This window comes from Oncorhynchus mykiss, chromosome 8 (genome assembly GCF_057628025.1).
Source record: "Oncorhynchus mykiss isolate SJ-2025 chromosome 8, ASM5762802v1, whole genome shotgun sequence".
Taxonomy (NCBI): Eukaryota; Metazoa; Chordata; class Actinopteri; order Salmoniformes; family Salmonidae; genus Oncorhynchus; species Oncorhynchus mykiss.
This window is the reverse complement of record NC_143029.1, coordinates 83,781,641-83,801,813: the sequence shown is the minus strand read 5'-3', so window position 1 is coordinate 83,801,813 and position 20,173 is coordinate 83,781,641. Positions and strand designations below refer to the sequence as shown.

Here is a 20,173-nt window from a genome sequence, read left to right as displayed (position 1 = left end):
GAGGTGTGTTAGCACAGAGGACATGGGGGAGAGATGGCCGTGTTAAAAATGAGGAAATAGATGGATTAGGATTGAAGGTAGGAGGGAGGTATTTACATCAGAGAAGAGAAGAGAGGTACATTTAGGAGGAAACGAGACAGAGAGAGGTACATTTAGGAGGAAACGAGACAGAGAGAGGTACATTTAGGAGGAAACGAGACAGAGAGAGGTACATTTAGGAGGAGAAGAGACAGAGAGAGGTACATTTAGGAGGAGAAGAGACAAAGAGAGGTACATTTAGGAGGTAAGGGGGAGGCAAGTGACGGGGGGAGGTCTCCAGAGCTGCAAGGGGTGAAAAAACAAGCATCTTTGAGTTAGAGACAGGACTGATATGCATCTCACATTCAGCTTGTCACTGAATCAACACTGAATTAACACTGAATCAACACTGAATCAACACATCTCACATGCTACACATCTCACATGCTACACATCTCACATGCTACACATCTCACATGCTACACATCTCACATTCAGCTTGTCACTGAATCAAAACTGAATCAACACAATTCACACGTGCATCAGTTCACTCACTCATTCATCAGCACTATAGAATGGACCTTGATAATGACAGCAAATAACATATTTCTGAAAACCCTCATCTTACTGCGGCTAAAGACATGTGAGTGGGCTGGGAAGGTAAGGCCACTGGAGAGAGAGAGGCCACCCACATGGCCATGGTGGTTACTATTTATAGGGGTATATTGTAAGTAAGAGGAAACTCAAGGGGTAAGGGCATAGGGTATATCCCAAATGGCCCCCTATTCTCTAAATACTGCACTGCTTTTGGCCAGAACCCTATGGGCCCTGGTTTAAAATGAATACACACTAAATAGAATAGGGCTGCCATTGGGGACTCAACCACGGTCTTTACGGAAAATACAGCGGAGCAAAGTGTCTTCTGAGTTAGTGAAAAGGAAAAGGTCAGAGGAATCTAATTGAATGACTAAAAAATAAACTGTAGTAGAAATATACACTGGGCTGCTATGGACAGGGTACAGGGTAGGTACGTGGCTCTAGTCACAGTGACTATGGACAGGGTACAGGGTAGGTACGTGGCTCTAGTCACAGTGACTATGGACAGGGTACAGGGTAGGTACATGGCTCTAGTTACAGTAACTATGGACAGGGTACAGGGTAGGTACGTGGCTCTAGTCACAGTGACTATGGACAGGGTACAGGGTAGGTACGTGGCTCTAGTCACAGTGACTATGGACAGGGTACAGGGTAGGTACGTGGCTCTAGTTACAGTGACTATGGACAGGGTACAGGGTAGGTACGTGGCTCTAGTTACAGTGACTATGGACAGGGTACAGGGTAGGTACGTGGCTCTAGTCACAGTGACTATGGACAGGGTACAGGGTAGGTACGTGGCTCTAGTCACAGTGACTATGGACAGGGTACAGGGTAGGTACGTGGCTCTAGTCACAGTGACTATGGACAGGGTACAGGGTAGGTACGTGGCTCTAGTTACAGTGACTATGGACAGGGTACAGGGTAGGTACATGGCTCTAGTTATAGTGACTATGGACAGGGTACAGGGTAGGTACGTGGCTCTAGTCACAGTGCTCTATGGACAGGGTACAGGGTAGGTATGTGGCTCTAGTCACAGTGACTATGGACAGGGTACAGGGTAGGTACGTGGCTCTAGTCACAGTGACTATGGACAGGGTACAGGGTAGGTACGTGGCTCTAGTCACAGTGCTCTATGGACAGGGTACAGGGTAGGTATGTGGCTCTAGTCACAGTGACTATGGACAGGGTACAGGGTAGGTACGTGACTCTAGTCACAGTGACTATGGACAGGGTACAGGGTAGGTACGTGGCTCTAGTCACAGTGACTATGGACAGGGTACAGGGTAGGTACGTGGCTCTAGTCACAGTGACTATGGACAGGGTACAGGGTAGGTACGTGGCTCTAGTCACAGTGACTATGGACAGGGTAGAGGGTAGGTACGTGGCTCTAGTCACAGTGACTATGGACAGGGTACAGGGTAGGTACGTGGCTCTAGTCACAGTGACTATGGACAGGGTACAGGGTAGGTACATGGCTCTAGTTATAGTGACTATGGACAGGGTACAGGGTAGGTACGTGGCTCTAGTTACAGTGACTATGGACAGGGTACAGGGTAGGTACATGGCTCTAGTTACAGTGACTATGGACAGGGTACAGGGTAGGTACATGGCTCTAGTTACAGTGACTATGGACAGGGTAGGTACATTCACTGTACCCTATTCCCTATAGCCTATTCCCTATAGCCTATTCCCTACAGCCTATTCACTGTACCCTATTCCCATACCCTATTCACTATCCACTATCCCCTATCCCCTATCCCCTATCCCCTATTCACTGTACCCTATCCCCTACACCCTATACCCTATCCCCTATCCCCTATACCCTATCCCCTATCCCCTATAACCTATTCCCTATACCCTATCCCCTATCCCCTATACCCTATTCCCTATACCCTATCCCCTATCCCCTATTCCCTATTCACTGTACCCTATCCCCTATACCCTATCCCCTATACCCTGTACCCTATCCCCTATTCCCTGCTACTGCACACCAAATGGTAAATCTGACTTCAATCTAGACTCTAGACAGACAGCAATTTCTGACACTCCATGATATATTCTGATCAACTGGCTTGTTCTTGTGTCATTACAACAGATCAAAGACATTTGACCAAATTCGTAGTTAGTGAGTTTTGCATTTATAGGGCAGTATACAGTGCACTACTTTTGACCAGTGCCCATACCTATATAGTGCACTACTTTTTACCAGTGCCCATACCTATATAGTGCACTACTTTTGACCAGTGCCCATAGGGAACAGGGTGCCATTTTCAGATGCAGCCAGATAAATCAGTCAGAAGGTGACTAGGGAGGGGTGTAGGAGCTAAGTCCCTGCCTGAATACTAACACAGCTCACTGACAGACAGAGAAATTAGTCCGAAGGTGACTAGGGAGAGGTTTAGGAGCTAAGTCCCTGCCTGAATACTAACACAACTCATTGACAGACAGAGAGACAGGCAGAGAGAAGTAGAGAGGTAGAGACAGGTAGAGAGGTAGAGAGACAAGTAGAGATGGGTATAGGGACATGTAGAGAGGTAGAGAGATAGGTAGAGAGACAGGTAGAGACAGGTAGAGAACAGGTAGAGAGGTAGAGACAGGTAGAGAGACGGGTAGAGATGGGTATAGAGACAGGTAGAGCGGTAGAGAGACAGTTAGAGATGGGTATAGAGACAGGTAGAGAGGTAGAGAGACAGGTAGAGAGACAGGTAGAGACAGGTAGAGAGACAGGTAGAGAGGTAGAGACAGGTAGAGAGACCGGTAGAGAGACGGGTAGAGAGACGGGTAGAGATGGGTATAGAGACAGGTAGAGCGGTAGAGAGACAGTTAGAGATGGGTATAGAGACAGGTAGAGAGGTATAGAGACAGGTAGAGAGGTAGAGAGACAGGTAGAGAGGTAGAGATACATGTAGAGATGGGTATAGAGACAGGTAGAGAGGTAGAGAGACAGGTAGAGATGGGTATAGAGACAGGTAAAGAGGTAGAGAGACAGTTAGAGATGGGTATAGAGACAGGTAGAGAGGTAGAGAGACAGTTAGAGATGGGTATAGAGACAGGTAGAGAGGTAGAAAGACAGGTAGGGAGACAGGTATAGACAGGTAGAGAGACAGGTAGACAGGTAGAGAGACAGGTAGGTAGAGACAGGTAGCGAGATAGAGACAGGTAGGTAGAGACAGGTAGAGAGGTAGAGACAGGTAGAGAGATAGAGACAGGTAGAGAGATAGAGACAGGTAGAGAGGTAGAGAGTTAGAGACAGGTGGAGAAGTAGAGAGAGAGGTAGAGACAGGTAGAGAGGTAGAGAGAGAGGTAGAGACAGGTAGAGGTAGAGAGAGAGGTAGAGACAGGTAGAGAGGTAGAGAGAGAGGTAGAGACAGGTAGAGAGGTAGAGAGAGAGGTAGAGACAGGTAGAGAGGTAGAGACAGGTGGAGAGGATAGACAGGTAGAAAGGTAGGGACAGGTAGAGAGGTAGAGAGACAGGTAGAGATGGTAGAGACAGGTAGAGAGGTAGAGAGGTAGAGAGAGGTAGATACAGGTAGAGAGGTAGAGAGAGAGGTAGAGACAGGTAGAGAGGTAGAGAGAGAGGTAGAGAGGTAGAGAGAGAGGTAGAGACAGATAGAGGTAGAAAGAGAGGTAGAGAGGTAGAGACAGATAGAGAGGTAGAGAGAGAGGTAGAGACAGGTAGAGAGGTAGAGAGAGGTAGAGAGAGGTAGAGACAGATAGAGAGGTAGAGAGAGGTAGAGAGAGGTAGAGACAGATAGAGAGGTAGAGATTGATTAGAGGATGGATCAGTTAAACATAAACTGATCCAAACGCTAACGACTAACCGGTCACCTGTGGAGAAAGAGACAGAGCAAGAGAAAGAAAGAAAGACAGGGGCTTCTCACGGCCATCTGGAGAGAAAAGAGGATAGACAGACAGGAGAAGGAGGGAGGTGTGACTGAAAGAAAGGGGGAGACAGCGCCTGGATAAAGAGAATGTGAATGAGTCAGTGAGAGAGAGGAAGGAGTGTAGGGATGGAGGAAGAGAATGGTTGGGGATGGTGCGTTAGCTGGGATTAATATTACATGCACTGTATTCCAGTACAGCCTGATTGTGTGATGCTGTTGCTTCAGCCTCCAGGGCAGTCAGCTACTAGCTGTTCAACCTCCCTCCCTCCCTCCCATCATCCCTCCCTCCCAACCTCCCTCCCTCCCTCCCAACCATCCTCCCTCCCTCCCATCCTCCCTCCCTCCCTTAGTAATGGTGAATGAAGAAGCCACACGATATCTGCATCCCAAATGGCACCCTATTGCCTCTATAATAGTGCACTACTTTTGAATGGTACCCTATAACGGTGACTCCCTCCTAAAATAAAGGTAAAATAAAAATAACTAAAATACACCCCAAAGGGCCCTGGTCAAAAGTAGTGCACTATATAGGGAATAGGGTGCCATTTGGGACGCAGATATCATTGTGCAAGCCCAGCAAACAGAAATAATGAAGATACAGTGGCGGATAAACATTGTGGCGAGTCAGCGTAGCACTAAATAAGGCCGTTTTGATCAAACGGGACGTTTTACAACTGTAACTATACCCTATATATGAAAACCCTATGTGTGTCCCAAATGGCACCCTATTCCCTATACTGTATAGTGCAGTAATTTTGTCTAGGGGCCCAAAGGGCTCTGGTAAAAAGTAGGATAGGATGACTTTTGGGACGTAGTTAAGGCTTGTTTTAGAGTGTAAGTAAACCCTACATATGAACACCCTGTAAACATGTTAACATACTATAGGTTTAACCTGTAAACATACTATAGGTTTAACCTGTAAACATACTGTAGGTTTAACCTGTAAACATACTGTAGGTTTAACCTGTAAACATACTGTAGGTTTAACCTGTAAACATACTATAGGTTTAACCTGTAAACATACTGTAGGTTTAACCTGTAAACGCGTTAACATACTGTAGGTTTAACCTGTAAACGCGTTAACATACTGTAGGTTTAACCTGTTAACATACTGTAGGTTTAACCTGTAAACGCGTTAACATACTGTAGGTTTAACCTGTTAACGCGTTAACATACTGTAGGTTTAACCTGTAAACGCGTTAACATACTGTAGGTTTAACCTGTAAACGCGTTAACATACTGTAGGTTTAACCTGTAAACATACTGTAGGTTTAACCTGTAAACGCGTTAACATACTGTAGGTTTAACCTGTAAACGCGTTAACATACTGTAGGTTTAACCTGTAAACGCGTTAACATACTATAGGTTTAACCTGTAAACGCGTTAACATACTGTAGGTTTAACCTGTAAACATACTGTAGGTTTAACCTGTAAACATACTGTAGGTTTAACCTGTAAACATACTGTAGGTTTAACCTGTAAACGCGTTAACATACTGTAGGTTTAACCTGTAAACGCGTTAACATACTGTAGGTTTAACCTGTAAACGCGTAAACATACTGTAGGTTTAACCTGTAAACATACTGTAGGTTTAACCTGTAAACGTGTTAACATACTGTAGGTTTAACCTGTAAACGCGTTAACATACTGTAGATTTAACCTGTAAACGCGTTAACATACTGTAGGTTTAACCTGTAAACATACTGTAGGTTTAACCTGTAAACACGTTAACATACTGTAGGTTTAACCTGTAAACGCGTTAACATACTATAGGTTTAACCTGTAAACGCGTTAACATACTGTAGGTTTAACCTGTAAACATACTGTAGGTTTAACCTGTAAACATACTGTAGGTTTAACCTGTAAACGCGTTAACATACTGTAGGTTTAACCTGTAAATGCGTTAACATACTGTAGGTTTAACCTGTTAACGCGTTAACATACTGTAGGTTTAACCTGTAAACGCGTTAACATACTGTAGGTTTAACCTGTAAACATACTGTAGGTTTCACCTGTAAACGTGTTAACATACTGTAGGTTTAACCTGTAAACATACTGTAGGTTTAACCTGTAAACGCGTTAACATACTGTAGGTTTAACCTGTAAACGTGTTAACATACTGTAGGTTTAACCTGTAAACATACTGTAGGTTTAACCTGTAAACGCGTTAACATACTGTAGGTTTAACCTGTAAACATACTGTAGGTTTCACCTGTAAACGTGTTAACATACTGTAGGTTTAACCTGTAAACATACTGTAGGTTTAACCTGTAAACGCGTTAACATACTGTAGGTTTAACCTGTAAACGTGTTAACATACTGTAGGTTTAACCTGTAAACATACTGTAGGTTTAACCTGTAAACGCGTTAACATACTGTAGGTTTAACCTGTAAACATACTGTAGGTTTAACCTGTAAACATACTGTAGGTTTAACCTGTAAACGCGTTAACATACTGTAGGTTTAACCTGTAAACGCGTTAACATACTGTAGGTTTAACCTGTAAACATACTGTAGGTTTAACGTGTAAACATACTGTAGGTTTAACCTGTAAACATACTGTAGGTTTAACGCGCTAACATACTGTAGGTTTAACCTGTAAACATACTGTAGGTTTAACCTGTAAACATACTGTAGGTTTAACCTGTAAACATACTGTAGGTTTAACCTGTAAACATACTGTAGGTTTAACCTGTAAACATACTATAGGTTTAACCTGTAAACGCGTTAACATACTGTAGGTTTAACCTGTAAACATACTGTAGGTTTAACCTGTAAACATACTGTAGGTTTAACGCGCTAACATACTGTAGGTTTAACCTGCTAACATACTGTAGGTTTAACCTGTAAACATACTGTAGGTTTAACCTGTAAACATACTGTAGGTTTAACCTGTAAACATACTGTAGGTTTAACCTGTAAACATACTATAGGTTTAACCTGTAAACGCGTTAACATACTGTAGGTTTAACCTGTAAACACGTTAACATACTGTAGGTTTAACCTGTAAACGCGTTAACATACTGTAGGTTTAACCTGTAAACATACTGTAGGTTTAACCTGTAAACATACTGTAGGTTTAACGTGTAAACCCGTTAACATACTGTAGGTTTAACGTGTAAACATACTGTAGGTTTAACCTGTAAACATACTATAGGTTTAACCTGTAAACATACTGTAGGTTTAACCTGTAAACGCGTTAACATACTGTAGGTTTAACCTGTAAACGCGTTAACATACTGTAGGTTTAACCTGTAAACGCGTTAACATACTGTAGGTTTAACCTGTAAACATACTGTAGGTTTAACCTGTAAACATACTATAGGTTTAACGTGTAAACATACTGTAGGTTTAACCTGTAAACCCGTTAACATACTGTAGGTTTAACCTGTAAACATACTGTAGGTTTAACCTGTAAACATACTATAGGTTTAACGTGTAAACATACTGTAGGTTTAACCTGTAAACCCGTTAACATACTGTAGGTTTAACCTGTAAACATACTGTAGGTTTAACCTGTAAACCCGTTAACATACTGTAGGTTTAACCTGTAAACATACTGTAGGTTTAACCTGTAAACGCGTTAACATACTGTAGGTTTAACCTGTAAACGCGTTAACATACTGTAGGTTTAACCTGTAAACATACTGTAGGTTTAACCTGTAAACGCGTTAACATACTATAGGTCTAAAAGAGAGCAGCCATAGTGAGGAGAAATGAATCACGCATGGGGAGAGTTTATATTTTAGAAACCGTTGGCTTTGTGTTTTATTTATGCAGCCAACCTCTGGGCGTTGTGAGGCTGACTGCAACTCAAACTGACTGTCAGTCATGTGACAGTGTGTGTTCCAAGTAGCACTCTATTCCCCATACAGTCGACTAGTTCTGACAAACATCAAATCAATGTTTATTGTTCACATACACAGGATACAGAGGATTTAACACTATTACTAAAAGACTGTACTGCTTTTGACCAGGGCCCATAGAGTTCTGCTAGTAGTAGACGATATGGGTCAGTGGTCAGCATCAGGTGGCTCATGGCCAAAACTGACCAGCGAGTGATTTATTTTGATCCCCAAAATTTTGGGGGGAATTTTTTGTTGTTGTTGTTGTTTTTGGTTAAAGAAAAGACTGTAAAATTACCAGGAATTCAACTAAAAATGTGTTTAGAAGCGAACTCTGCCTCTAACCCCTGATACTGTGCTGACCTCCAGCCGCATGCCCATGACCCAGTGCTATAGAACCCTGCCTCTAACCCCTGATACTGTGCTGACCTCCAGCCGCATGCCCATGACCCAGTGCTATAGAACCCTGCCTCTAACCCCTGATACTGTGCTGACCTCCTGCCACATGCCCATGACCCAGTGCTATAGAACCCTGCCTCTAACCCCTGATACTGTGCTGACCTCCTGCCACATGCCCATGACCCAGTGCTATAGAACCCTCCCTCTAACCCCTGATACTGTGCTGACCTCCTGCCGCATGCCCATGACCCAGTGCTATAGAACCCTGCCTCTAACCCCTGATACTGTGCTGACCTCCTGCCACATGCCCATGACCCAGTGCTATAGAACCCTGCCTCTAACCCCTGATACTGTGCTGACCTCCAGCCACATGCCCATGACCCAGTGCTACAGAACCCTGCCTCTAACCCCTGATACTGTGCTGACCTCCTGCCGCATGCCTATGACCCAGTGCTATAGAACCCTGCCTCTAACCCCTGATACTGTGCTGACCTCCTGCCGCATGCCCATGACCCAGTGCTATAGAACCCTGCCTCTAACCCCTGATACTGTGCTGACCTCCTGCCGCATGCCCATGACCCAGTGCTATAGAACCCTGCCTCTAACCCCTGATACTGTGCTGACCTCCAGCCACATGCCCATGACCCAGTGCTACAGAACCCTGCCTCTAACCCCTGATACTGTGCTGACCTCCTGCCACATGCCCATGACCCAGTGCTACAGAACCCTGCCTCTAACCCCTGATACTGTGCTGACCTCCAGCCACATGCCCATGACCCAGTGCTATAGAACCCTGCCTCTAACCCCTGATACTGTGCTGACCTCCTGCCACATGTACCAGAGCCAGTGCTATAGAACCCTGCCTCTAACCCCTGATACTGTGCTGACCTCCAGCCGCATGCCCATGACCCAGTGCTATAGAACCCTGCCTCTAACCCCTGATACTGTGCTGACCTCCTGCTGCATGCCCATGACCCAGTGCTATAGAACCCTACCTCTAACCCCTGATACTGTGCTGACCTCCAGCCGCATGCCCATGACCCAGTGCTATAGAACCCTGCCTCTAACCCCTGATACTGTGCTGACCTCCAGCAGCATGCCCATGACCCAGTGCTATAGAACCCTGCCTCTAACCCCTGATACTGTGCTGACCTCCAGCCGCATGCCCATGACCCAGTGCTATAGAACCCTGCCTCTAACACCTGATACTGTGCTGACCTCCAGCCGCATGCCCATGACCCAGTGCTATAGAACCCTGCCTCTAACCCCTGATACTGTGCTGACCTTCAGCCGCATGCCCATGACCCAGTGCTACAGAACCCTGCCTCTAACCCCTGATACTGTGCTGACCTCCAGCCGCATGCCCATGACCCAGTGCTATAGAACCCTGCCTCTAACCCCTGATACTGTGCTGACCTCCAGCCACATGCCCATGACCCAGTGCTACAGAACCCTGCCTCTAACCCCTGATACTGTGCTGACCTCCTGCCACATGCCCATGACCCAGTGCTATAGAACCCTGCCTCTAACCCCTGATACTGTGCTGACGTCCTGCCGCATGCCCATGACCCAGTGCTATTGAACCCTGCCTCTAACCCCTGATACTGTGCTGACCTCCTGCCGCATGCCCATGACCCAGTGCTATAGAACCCTGCCTCTAACCCCTGATACTGTGCTGACCTCCAGCCGCATGCCCATGACCCAGTGCTATAGAACCCTGCCTCTAACCCCTGATACTGTGCTGACCTCCAGCCGCATGCCCATGACCCAGTGCTACAGAACCCTGCCTCTAACCCCTGATACTGTGCTGACCTCCAGCCGCATGCCCATGACCCAGTGCTATAGAACCCTGCCTCTAACCCCTGATACTGTGCTGACCTCCTGCCACATGCCCATGACCCAGTGCTATAGAACCCTGCCTCTAACCCCTGATACTGTGCTGACCTCCTGCCGCATGCCCATGACCCAGTGCTATAGAACCCTGCCTCTAACCCCTGATACTGTGCTGACCTCCAGCCACATGCCCATGACCCAGTGCTACAGAACCCTGCCTCTAACCCCTGATACTGTGCTGACCTCCTGCCACATGCCCATGACCCAGTGCTACAGAACCCTGCCTCTAACCCCTGATACTGTGCTGACCTCCAGCCACATGCCCATGACCCAGTGCTATAGAACCCTGCCTCTAACCCCTGATACTGTGCTGACCTCCTGCCACATGTACCAGAGCCAGTGCTATAGAACCCTGCCTCTAACCCCTGATACTGTGCTGACCTCCAGCCGCATGCCCATGACCCAGTGCTATAGAACCCTGCCTCTAACCCCTAATACTGTGCTGACCTCCTGCCGCATGCCCATGACCCAGTGCTAAAGAACCCTGCCTCTAACCCCTGATACTGTGCTGACCTCCAGCCACATGCCCATGACCCGGTGCTATAGAACCCTGCCTCTAACCCCTGATACTGTGCTGACCTCCAGCCGCATGCCCATGACCCAGTGCTATAGAACCCTGCCTCTAACCCCTGATACTGTGCTGACCTCCAGCCGCATGCCCATGACCCAGTGCTATAGAACCCTGCCTCTAACCCCTGATACTGTGCTGACCTCCAGCCGCATGCCCATGACCCAGTGCTATAGAACCCTGCCTCTAACCCCTGATACTGTGCTGACCTCCTGCTGCATGCCCATGACCCAGTGCTATAGAACCCTACCTCTAACCCCTGATACTGTGCTGACCTCCAGCCGCATGCCCATGACCCAGTGCTATAGAACCCTGCCTCTAACCCCTGATACTGTGCTGACCTCCAGCAGCATGCCCATGACCCAGTGCTATAGAACCCTGCCTCTAACCCCTGATACTGTGCTGACCTCCAGCCGCATGCCCATGACCCAGTGCTATAGAACCCTGCCTCTAACACCTGATACTGTGCTGACCTCCTGCCGCATGCCCATGACCCAGTGCTATAGAACCCTGCCTCTAACCCCTGATACTGTGCTGACCTCCAGCCGCATGCCCATGACCCAGTGCTACAGAACCCTGCCTCTAACCCCTGATACTGTGCTGACCTCCAGCCGCATGCCCATGACCCAGTGCTATAGAACCCTGCCTCTAACCCCTGATACTGTGCTGACCTTCAGCCGCATGCCCATGACCCAGTGCTACAGAACCCTGCCTCTAACCCCTGATACTGTGCTGACCTCCAGCCGCATGCCCATGACCCAGTGCTATAGAACCCTGCCTCTAACCCCTGATACTGTGCTGACCTCCAGCCACATGCCCATGACCCAGTGCTACAGAACCCTGCCTCTAACCCCTGATACTGTGCTGACCTCCTGCCACATGCCCATGACCCAGTGCTATAGAACCCTGCCTCTAACCCCTGATACTGTGCTGACGTCCTGCCGCATGCCCATGACCCAGTGCTATTGAACCCTGCCTCTAACCCCTGATACTGTGCTGACCTCCTGCCGCATGCCCATGACCCAGTGCTATAGAACCCTGCCTCTAACCCCTGATACTGTGCTGACCTCCAGCCGCATGCCCATGACCCAGTGCTATAGAACCCTGCCTCTAACCCCTGATACTGTGCTGACCTCCAGCCGCATGCCCATGACCCAGTGCTACAGAACCCTGCCTCTAACCCCTGATACTGTGCTGACCTCCAGCCGCATGCCCATGACCCAGTGCTATAGAACCCTGCCTCTAACCCCTGATACTGTGCTGACCTCCTGCCACATGCCCATGACCCAGTGCTATAGAACCCTGCCTCTAACCCCTGATACTGTGCTGACCTCCTGCCGCATGCCCATGACCCAGTGCTATAGAACCCTGCCTCTAACCCCTGATACTGTGCTGACCTCCAGCCACATGCCCATGACCCAGTGCTACAGAACCCTGCCTCTAACCCCTGATACTGTGCTGACCTCCTGCCACATGCCCATGACCCAGTGCTACAGAACCCTGCCTCTAACCCCTGATACTGTGCTGACCTCCAGCCACATGCCCATGACCCAGTGCTATAGAACCCTGCCTCTAACCCCTGATACTGTGCTGACCTCCTGCCACATGTACCAGAGCCAGTGCTATAGAACCCTGCCTCTAACCCCTGATACTGTGCTGACCTCCAGCCGCATGCCCATGACCCAGTGCTATAGAACCCTGCCTCTAACCCCTAATACTGTGCTGACCTCCTGCCGCATGCCCATGACCCAGTGCTAAAGAACCCTGCCTCTAACCCCTGATACTGTGCTGACCTCCAGCCGCATGCCCATGACCCAGTGCTATAGAACCCTGCCTCTAACCCCTGATACTGTGCTGACCTCCAGCCGCATGCCCATGACCCAGTGCTATAGAACCCTGCCTCTAACCCCTGATACTGTGCTGACCTCCTGCCGCATGCCCATGACCCAGTGCTATAGAACCCTGCCTCTAACCCCTGATACTGTGCTGACCTCCAGCCGCATGCCCATGACCCAGTGCTACAGAACCCTGCCTCTAACCCCTGATACTGTGCTGACCTCCAGCCGCATGCCCATGACCCAGTGCTATAGAACCCTGCCTCTAACCCCTGATACTGTGCTGACCTCCAGCCGTATGCCCATGACCCAGTGCTACAGAACCCTGCCTCTAACCCCTAATACTGTGCTGACCTTCAGCCGCATGCCCATGACCCAGTGCTATAGAACCCTGCCTCTAACCCCTGATACTGTGCTGACCTCCAGCCACATGCCCATGACCCAGTGCTATAGAACCCTGCCTCTAACCCCTGATACTGTGCTGACCTCCTGCCACATGCCCATGACCCAGTGCTATAGAACCCTGCCTCCCTTGATACTGTGCTGACCTCCTGCCGCATGCCCATGACCCAGTGCTATAGAACCCTGCCTCTAACCCCTGATACTGTGCTGACCTCCTGCCACATGCCCATGACCCAGTGCTATAGAACCCTGCCTCTAACCCCTGATACTGTGCTGACCTCCAGCCGCATGCCCATGACCCAGTGCTATAGAACCCTGCCTCTAACCCCTGATACTGTGCTGACCTCCAGCCGCATGCCCATGACCCAGTGCTACAGAACCCTGCCTCTAACCCCTGATACTGTGCTGACCTCCAGCCGCATGCCCATGACCCAGTGCTATAGAACCCTGCCTCTAACCCCTGATACTGTGCTGACCTCCAGCCGCATGCCCATGACCCAGTGCTATAGAACCCTGCCTCTAACCCCTGATACTGTGCTGACCTCCAGCCGCATGCCCATGACCCAGTGCTATAGAACCCTGCCTCTAACCCCTGATACTGTGCTGACCTCCTGCCGCATGCCCATGACCCAGTGCTATAGAACCCTGCCTCTAACCCCTGATACTGTGCTGACCTCCTGCCACATGCCCATGACCCAGTGCTATAGAACCCTCCCTCTAACCCCTGATACTGTGCTGACCTCCTGCCGCATGCCCATGACCCAGTGCTATAGAACCCTGCCTCTAACCCCTGATACTGTGCTGACCTCCTGCCACATGCTCATGACCCAGTGCTATAGAACCCTGCCTCTAACCCCTGATACTGTGCTGACCTCCAGCCACATGCCCATGACCCAGTGCTATAGAACCCTGCCTCTAACCCCTGATACTGTGCTGACCTCCAGCCACATGCCCATGACCCAGTGCTACAGAACCCTGCCTCTAACCCCTGATACTGTGCTGACCTCCTGCCACATGCCCATGACCCAGTGCTACAGAACCCTGCCTCTAACCCCTGATACTGTGCTGACCTCCAGCCACATGCCCATGACCCAGTGCTATAGAACCCTGCCTCTAACCCCTGATACTGTGCTGACCTCCTGCCACATGTACCAGAGCCAGTGCTATAGAACCCTGCCTCTAACCCCTGATACTGTGCTGACCTCCAGCCGCATGCCCATGACCCAGTGCTATAGAACCCTGCCTCTAACCCCTGATACTGTGCTGACCTCCTGCTGCATGCCCATGACCCAGTGCTATAGAACCCTACCTCTAACCCCTGATACTGTGCTGACCTCCAGCCGCATGCCCATGACCCAGTGCTATAGAACCCTGCCTCTAACCCCTGATACTGTGCTGACCTCCAGCAGCATGCCCATGACCCAGTGCTATAGAACCCTGCCTCTAACCCCTGATACTGTGCTGACCTCCAGCCGCATGCCCATGACCCAGTGCTATAGAACCCTGCCTCTAACACCTGATACTGTGCTGACCTCCTGCCGCATGCCCATGACCCAGTGCTATAGAACCCTGCCTCTAACCCCTGATACTGTGCTGACCTCCAGCCGCATGCCCATGACCCAGTGCTACAGAACCCTGCCTCTAACCCCTGATACTGTGCTGACCTCCAGCCGCATGCCCATGACCCAGTGCTATAGAACCCTGCCTCTAACCCCTGATACTGTGCTGACCTTCAGCCGCATGCCCATGACCCAGTGCTACAGAACCCTGCCTCTAACCCCTGATACTGTGCTGACCTCCAGCCGCATGCCCATGACCCAGTGCTATAGAACCCTGCCTCTAACCCCTGATACTGTGCTGACCTCCAGCCACATGCCCATGACCCAGTGCTACAGAACCCTGCCTCTAACCCCTGATACTGTGCTGACCTCCTGCCACATGCCCATGACCCAGTGCTATAGAACCCTGCCTCTAACCCCTGATACTGTGCTGACGTCCTGCCGCATGCCCATGACCCAGTGCTATTGAACCCTGCCTCTAACCCCTGATACTGTGCTGACCTCCTGCCGCATGCCCATGACCCAGTGCTATAGAACCCTGCCTCTAACCCCTGATACTGTGCTGACCTCCAGCCGCATGCCCATGACCCAGTGCTATAGAACCCTGCCTCTAACCCCTGATACTGTGCTGACCTCCAGCCGCATGCCCATGACCCAGTGCTACAGAACCCTGCCTCTAACCCCTGATACTGTGCTGACCTCCAGCCGCATGCCCATGACCCAGTGCTATAGAACCCTGCCTCTAACCCCTGATACTGTGCTGACCTCCTGCCACATGCCCATGACCCAGTGCTATAGAACCCTGCCTCTAACCCCTGATACTGTGCTGACCTCCTGCCACATGTACCAGAGCCAGTGCTATAGAACCCTGCCTCTAACCCCTGATACTGTGCTGACCTCCAGCCGCATGCCCATGACCCAGTGCTATAGAACCCTGCCTCTAACCCCTAATACTGTGCTGACCTCCTGCCGCATGCCCATGACCCAGTGCTAAAGAACCCTGCCTCTAACCCCTGATACTGTGCTGACCTCCAGCCGCATGCCCATGACCCAGTGCTATAGAACCCTGCCTCTAACCCCTGATACTGTGCTGACCTCCAGCCGCATGCCCATGACCCAGTGCTACAGAACCCTGCCTCTAACCCCTGATACTGTGCTGACCTCCAGCCGCATGCCCATGACCCAGTGCTATAGAACCCTGCCTCTAACCCCTGATACTGTGCTGACCTCCTGCCACATGCCCATGACCCAGTGCTATAGAACCCTGCCTCTAACCCCTGATACTGTGCTGACCTCCTGCCACATGTACCAGAGCCAGTGCTATAGAACCCTGCCTCTAACCCCTGATACTGTGCTGACCTCCAGCCGCATGCCCATGACCCAGTGCTATAGAACCCTGCCTCTAACCCCTAATACTGTGCTGACCTCCTGCCGCATGCCCATGACCCAGTGCTAAAGAACCCTGCCTCTAACCCCTGATACTGTGCTGACCTCCAGCCGCATGCCCATGACCCAGTGCTATAGAACCCTGCCTCTAACCCCTGATACTGTGCTGACCTCCAGCCGCATGCCCATGACCCAGTGCTATAGAACCCTGCCTCTAACCCCTGATACTGTGCTGACCTCCTGCCGCATGCCCATGACCCAGTGCTATAGAACCCTGCCTCTAACCCCTGATACTGTGCTGACCTCCAGCCGCATGCCCATGACCCAGTGCTACAGAACCCTGCCTCTAACCCCTGATACTGTGCTGACCTCCAGCCGCATGCCCATGACCCAGTGCTATAGAACCCTGCCTCTAACCCCTGATACTGTGCTGACCTCCAGCCGTATGCCCATGACCCAGTGCTACAGAACCCTGCCTCTAACCCCTAATACTGTGCTGACCTTCAGCCGCATGCCCATGACCCAGTGCTATAGAACCCTGCCTCTAACCCCTGATACTGTGCTGACCTCCAGCCACATGCCCATGACCCAGTGCTATAGAACCCTGCCTCTAACCCCTGATACTGTGCTGACCTCCTGCCACATGCCCATGACCCAGTGCTATAGAACCCTGCCTCCCTTGATACTGTGCTGACCTCCTGCCGCATGCCCATGACCCAGTGCTATAGAACCCTGCCTCTAACCCCTGATACTGTGCTGACCTCCTGCCACATGCCCATGACCCAGTGCTATAGAACCCTGCCTCTAACCCCTGATACTGTGCTGACCTCCAGCCGCATGCCCATGACCCAGTGCTATAGAACCCTGCCTCTAACCCCTGATACTGTGCTGACCTCCAGCCGCATGCCCATGACCCAGTGCTACAGAACCCTGCCTCTAACCCCTGATACTGTGCTGACCTCCAGCCGCATGCCCATGACCCAGTGCTATAGAACCCTGCCTCTAACCCCTGATACTGTGCTGACCTCCAGCCGCATGCCCATGACCCAGTGCTATAGAACCCTGCCTCTAACCCCTGATACTGTGCTGACCTCCAGCCGCATGCCCATGACCCAGTGCTATAGAACCCTGCCTCTAACCCCTGATACTGTGCTGACCTCCTGCCGCATGCCCATGACCCAGTGCTATAGAACCCTGCCTCTAACCCCTGATACTGTGCTGACCTCCTGCCACATGCCCATGACCCAGTGCTATAGAACCCTCCCTCTAACCCCTGATACTGTGCTGACCTCCTGCCGCATGCCCATGACCCAGTGCTATAGAACCCTGCCTCTAACCCCTGATACTGTGCTGACCTCCTGCCACATGCTCATGACCCAGTGCTATAGAACCCTGCCTCTAACCCCTGATACTGTGCTGACCTCCAGCCACATGCCCATGACCCAGTGCTATAGAACCCTGCCTCTAACCCCTGATACTGTGCTGACCTCCAGCCACATGCCCATGACCCAGTGCTACAGAACCCTGCCTCTAACCCCTGATACTGTGCTGACCTCCTGCCACATGCCCATGACCCAGTGCTACAGAACCCTGCCTCTAACCCCTGATACTGTGCTGACCTCCAGCCACATGCCCATGACCCAGTGCTATAGAACCCTGCCTCTAACCCCTGATACTGTGCTGACCTCCTGCCACATGTACCAGAGCCAGTGCTATAGAACCCTGCCTCTAACCCCTGATACTGTGCTGACCTCCAGCCGCATGCCCATGACCCAGTGCTATAGAACCCTGCCTCTAACCCCTGATACTGTGCTGACCTCCTGCTGCATGCCCATGACCCAGTGCTATAGAACCCTACCTCTAACCCCTGATACTGTGCTGACCTCCAGCCGCATGCCCATGACCCAGTGCTATAGAACCCTGCCTCTAACCCCTGATACTGTGCTGACCTCCAGCAGCATGCCCATGACCCAGTGCTATAGAACCCTGCCTCTAACCCCTGATACTGTGCTGACCTCCAGCCGCATGCCCATGACCCAGTGCTATAGAACCCTGCCTCTAACACCTGATACTGTGCTGACCTCCTGCCGCATGCCCATGACCCAGTGCTATAGAACCCTGCCTCTAACCCCTGATACTGTGCTGACCTCCAGCCGCATGCCCATGACCCAGTGCTACAGAACCCTGCCTCTAACCCCTGATACTGTGCTGACCTCCAGCCGCATGCCCATGACCCAGTGCTATAGAACCCTGCCTCTAACCCCTGATACTGTGCTGACCTTCAGCCGCATGCCCATGACCCAGTGCTACAGAACCCTGCCTCTAACCCCTGATACTGTGCTGACCTCCAGCCGCATGCCCATGACCCAGTGCTATAGAACCCTGCCTCTAACCCCTGATACTGTGCTGACCTCCAGCCACATGCCCATGACCCAGTGCTACAGAACCCTGCCTCTAACCCCTGATACTGTGCTGACCTCCTGCCACATGCCCATGACCCAGTGCTATAGAACCCTGCCTCTAACCCCTGATACTGTGCTGACGTCCTGCCGCATGCCCATGACCCAGTGCTATTGAACCCTGCCTCTAACCCCTGATACTGTGCTGACCTCCTGCCGCATGCCCATGACCCAGTGCTATAGAACCCTGCCTCTAACCCCTGATACTGTGCTGACCTCCAGCCGCATGCCCATGACCCAGTGCTATAGAACCCTGCCTCTAACCCCTGATACTGTGCTGACCTCCAGCCGCATGCCCATGACCCAGTGCTACAGAACCCTGCCTCTAACCCCTGATACTGTGCTGACCTCCAGCCGCATGCCCATGACCCAGTGCTATAGAACCCTGCCTCTAACCCCTGATACTGTGCTGACCTCCTGCCACATGCCCATGACCCAGTGCTATAGAACCCTGCCTCTAACCCCTGATACTGTGCTGACCTCCTGCCGCATGCCCATGACCCAGTGCTATAGAACCCTGCCTCTAACCCCTGATACTGTGCTGACCTCCAGCCACATGCCCATGACCCAGTGCTACAGAACCCTGCCTCTAACCCCTGATACTGTGCTGACCTCCTGCCACATGCCCATGACCCAGTGCTACAGAACCCTGCCTCTAACCCCTGATACTGTGCTGACCTCCAGCCACATGCCCATGACCCAGTGCTATAGAACCCTGCCTCTAACCCCTGATACTGTGCTGACCTCCTGCCACATGTACCAGAGCCAGTGCTATAGAACCCTGCCTCTAACCCCTGATACTGTGCTGACCTCCAGCCGCATGCCCATGACCCAGTGCTATAGAACCCTGCCTCTAACCCCTAATACTGTGCTGACCTCCTGCCGCATGCCCATGACCCAGTGCTAAAGAACCCTGCCTCTAACCCCTGATACTGTGCTGACCTCCAGCCACATGCCCATGACCCGGTGCTATAGAACCCTGCCTCTAACCCCTGATACTGTGCTGACCTCCAGCCGCATGCCCATGACCCAGTGCTATAGAACCCTGCCTCTAACCCCTGATACTGTGCTGACCTCCAGCCGCATGCCCATGACCCAGTGCTATAGAACCCTGCCTCTAACCCCTGATACTGTGCTGACCTCCTGCCGCATGCCCATGACCCAGTGCTATAGAACCCTGCCTCTAACCCCTGATACTGTGCTGACCTCCAGCCGCATGCCCATGACCCAGTGCTACAGAACCCTGCCTCTAACCCCTGATACTGTGCTGACCTCCAGCCGCATGCCCATGACCCAGTGCTATAGAACCCTGCCTCTAACCCCTGATA

At 51.0% G+C, this 20,173-nt stretch overlaps 1 protein-coding gene across 4 annotated transcripts in view; it reads right to left on the bottom strand.

Annotated features, from left to right (window-relative positions):
- The window catches only part of mpz (myelin protein zero), a 39,457-nt gene that overhangs the window by 7,174 nt on the left and 12,110 nt on the right, over nucleotides 1-20,173 (bottom strand). The window contains exon 6 of one of the 4 annotated variants that reach the window (XM_090182849.1): nucleotides 275-321. The exons of 2 other annotated variants lie outside the window; for them this stretch is intronic. In XM_090182849.1, the coding sequence (XP_090038975.1) occupies nucleotides 277-321 (45 nt within the window). In that variant the 3' untranslated portion in view covers nucleotides 275-276. Of the gene's footprint in view, nucleotides 1-137; nucleotides 322-20,173 lie in introns of those variants that run through there. One more of the 4 variants, XM_021614028.3, reaches the window with a different exon arrangement.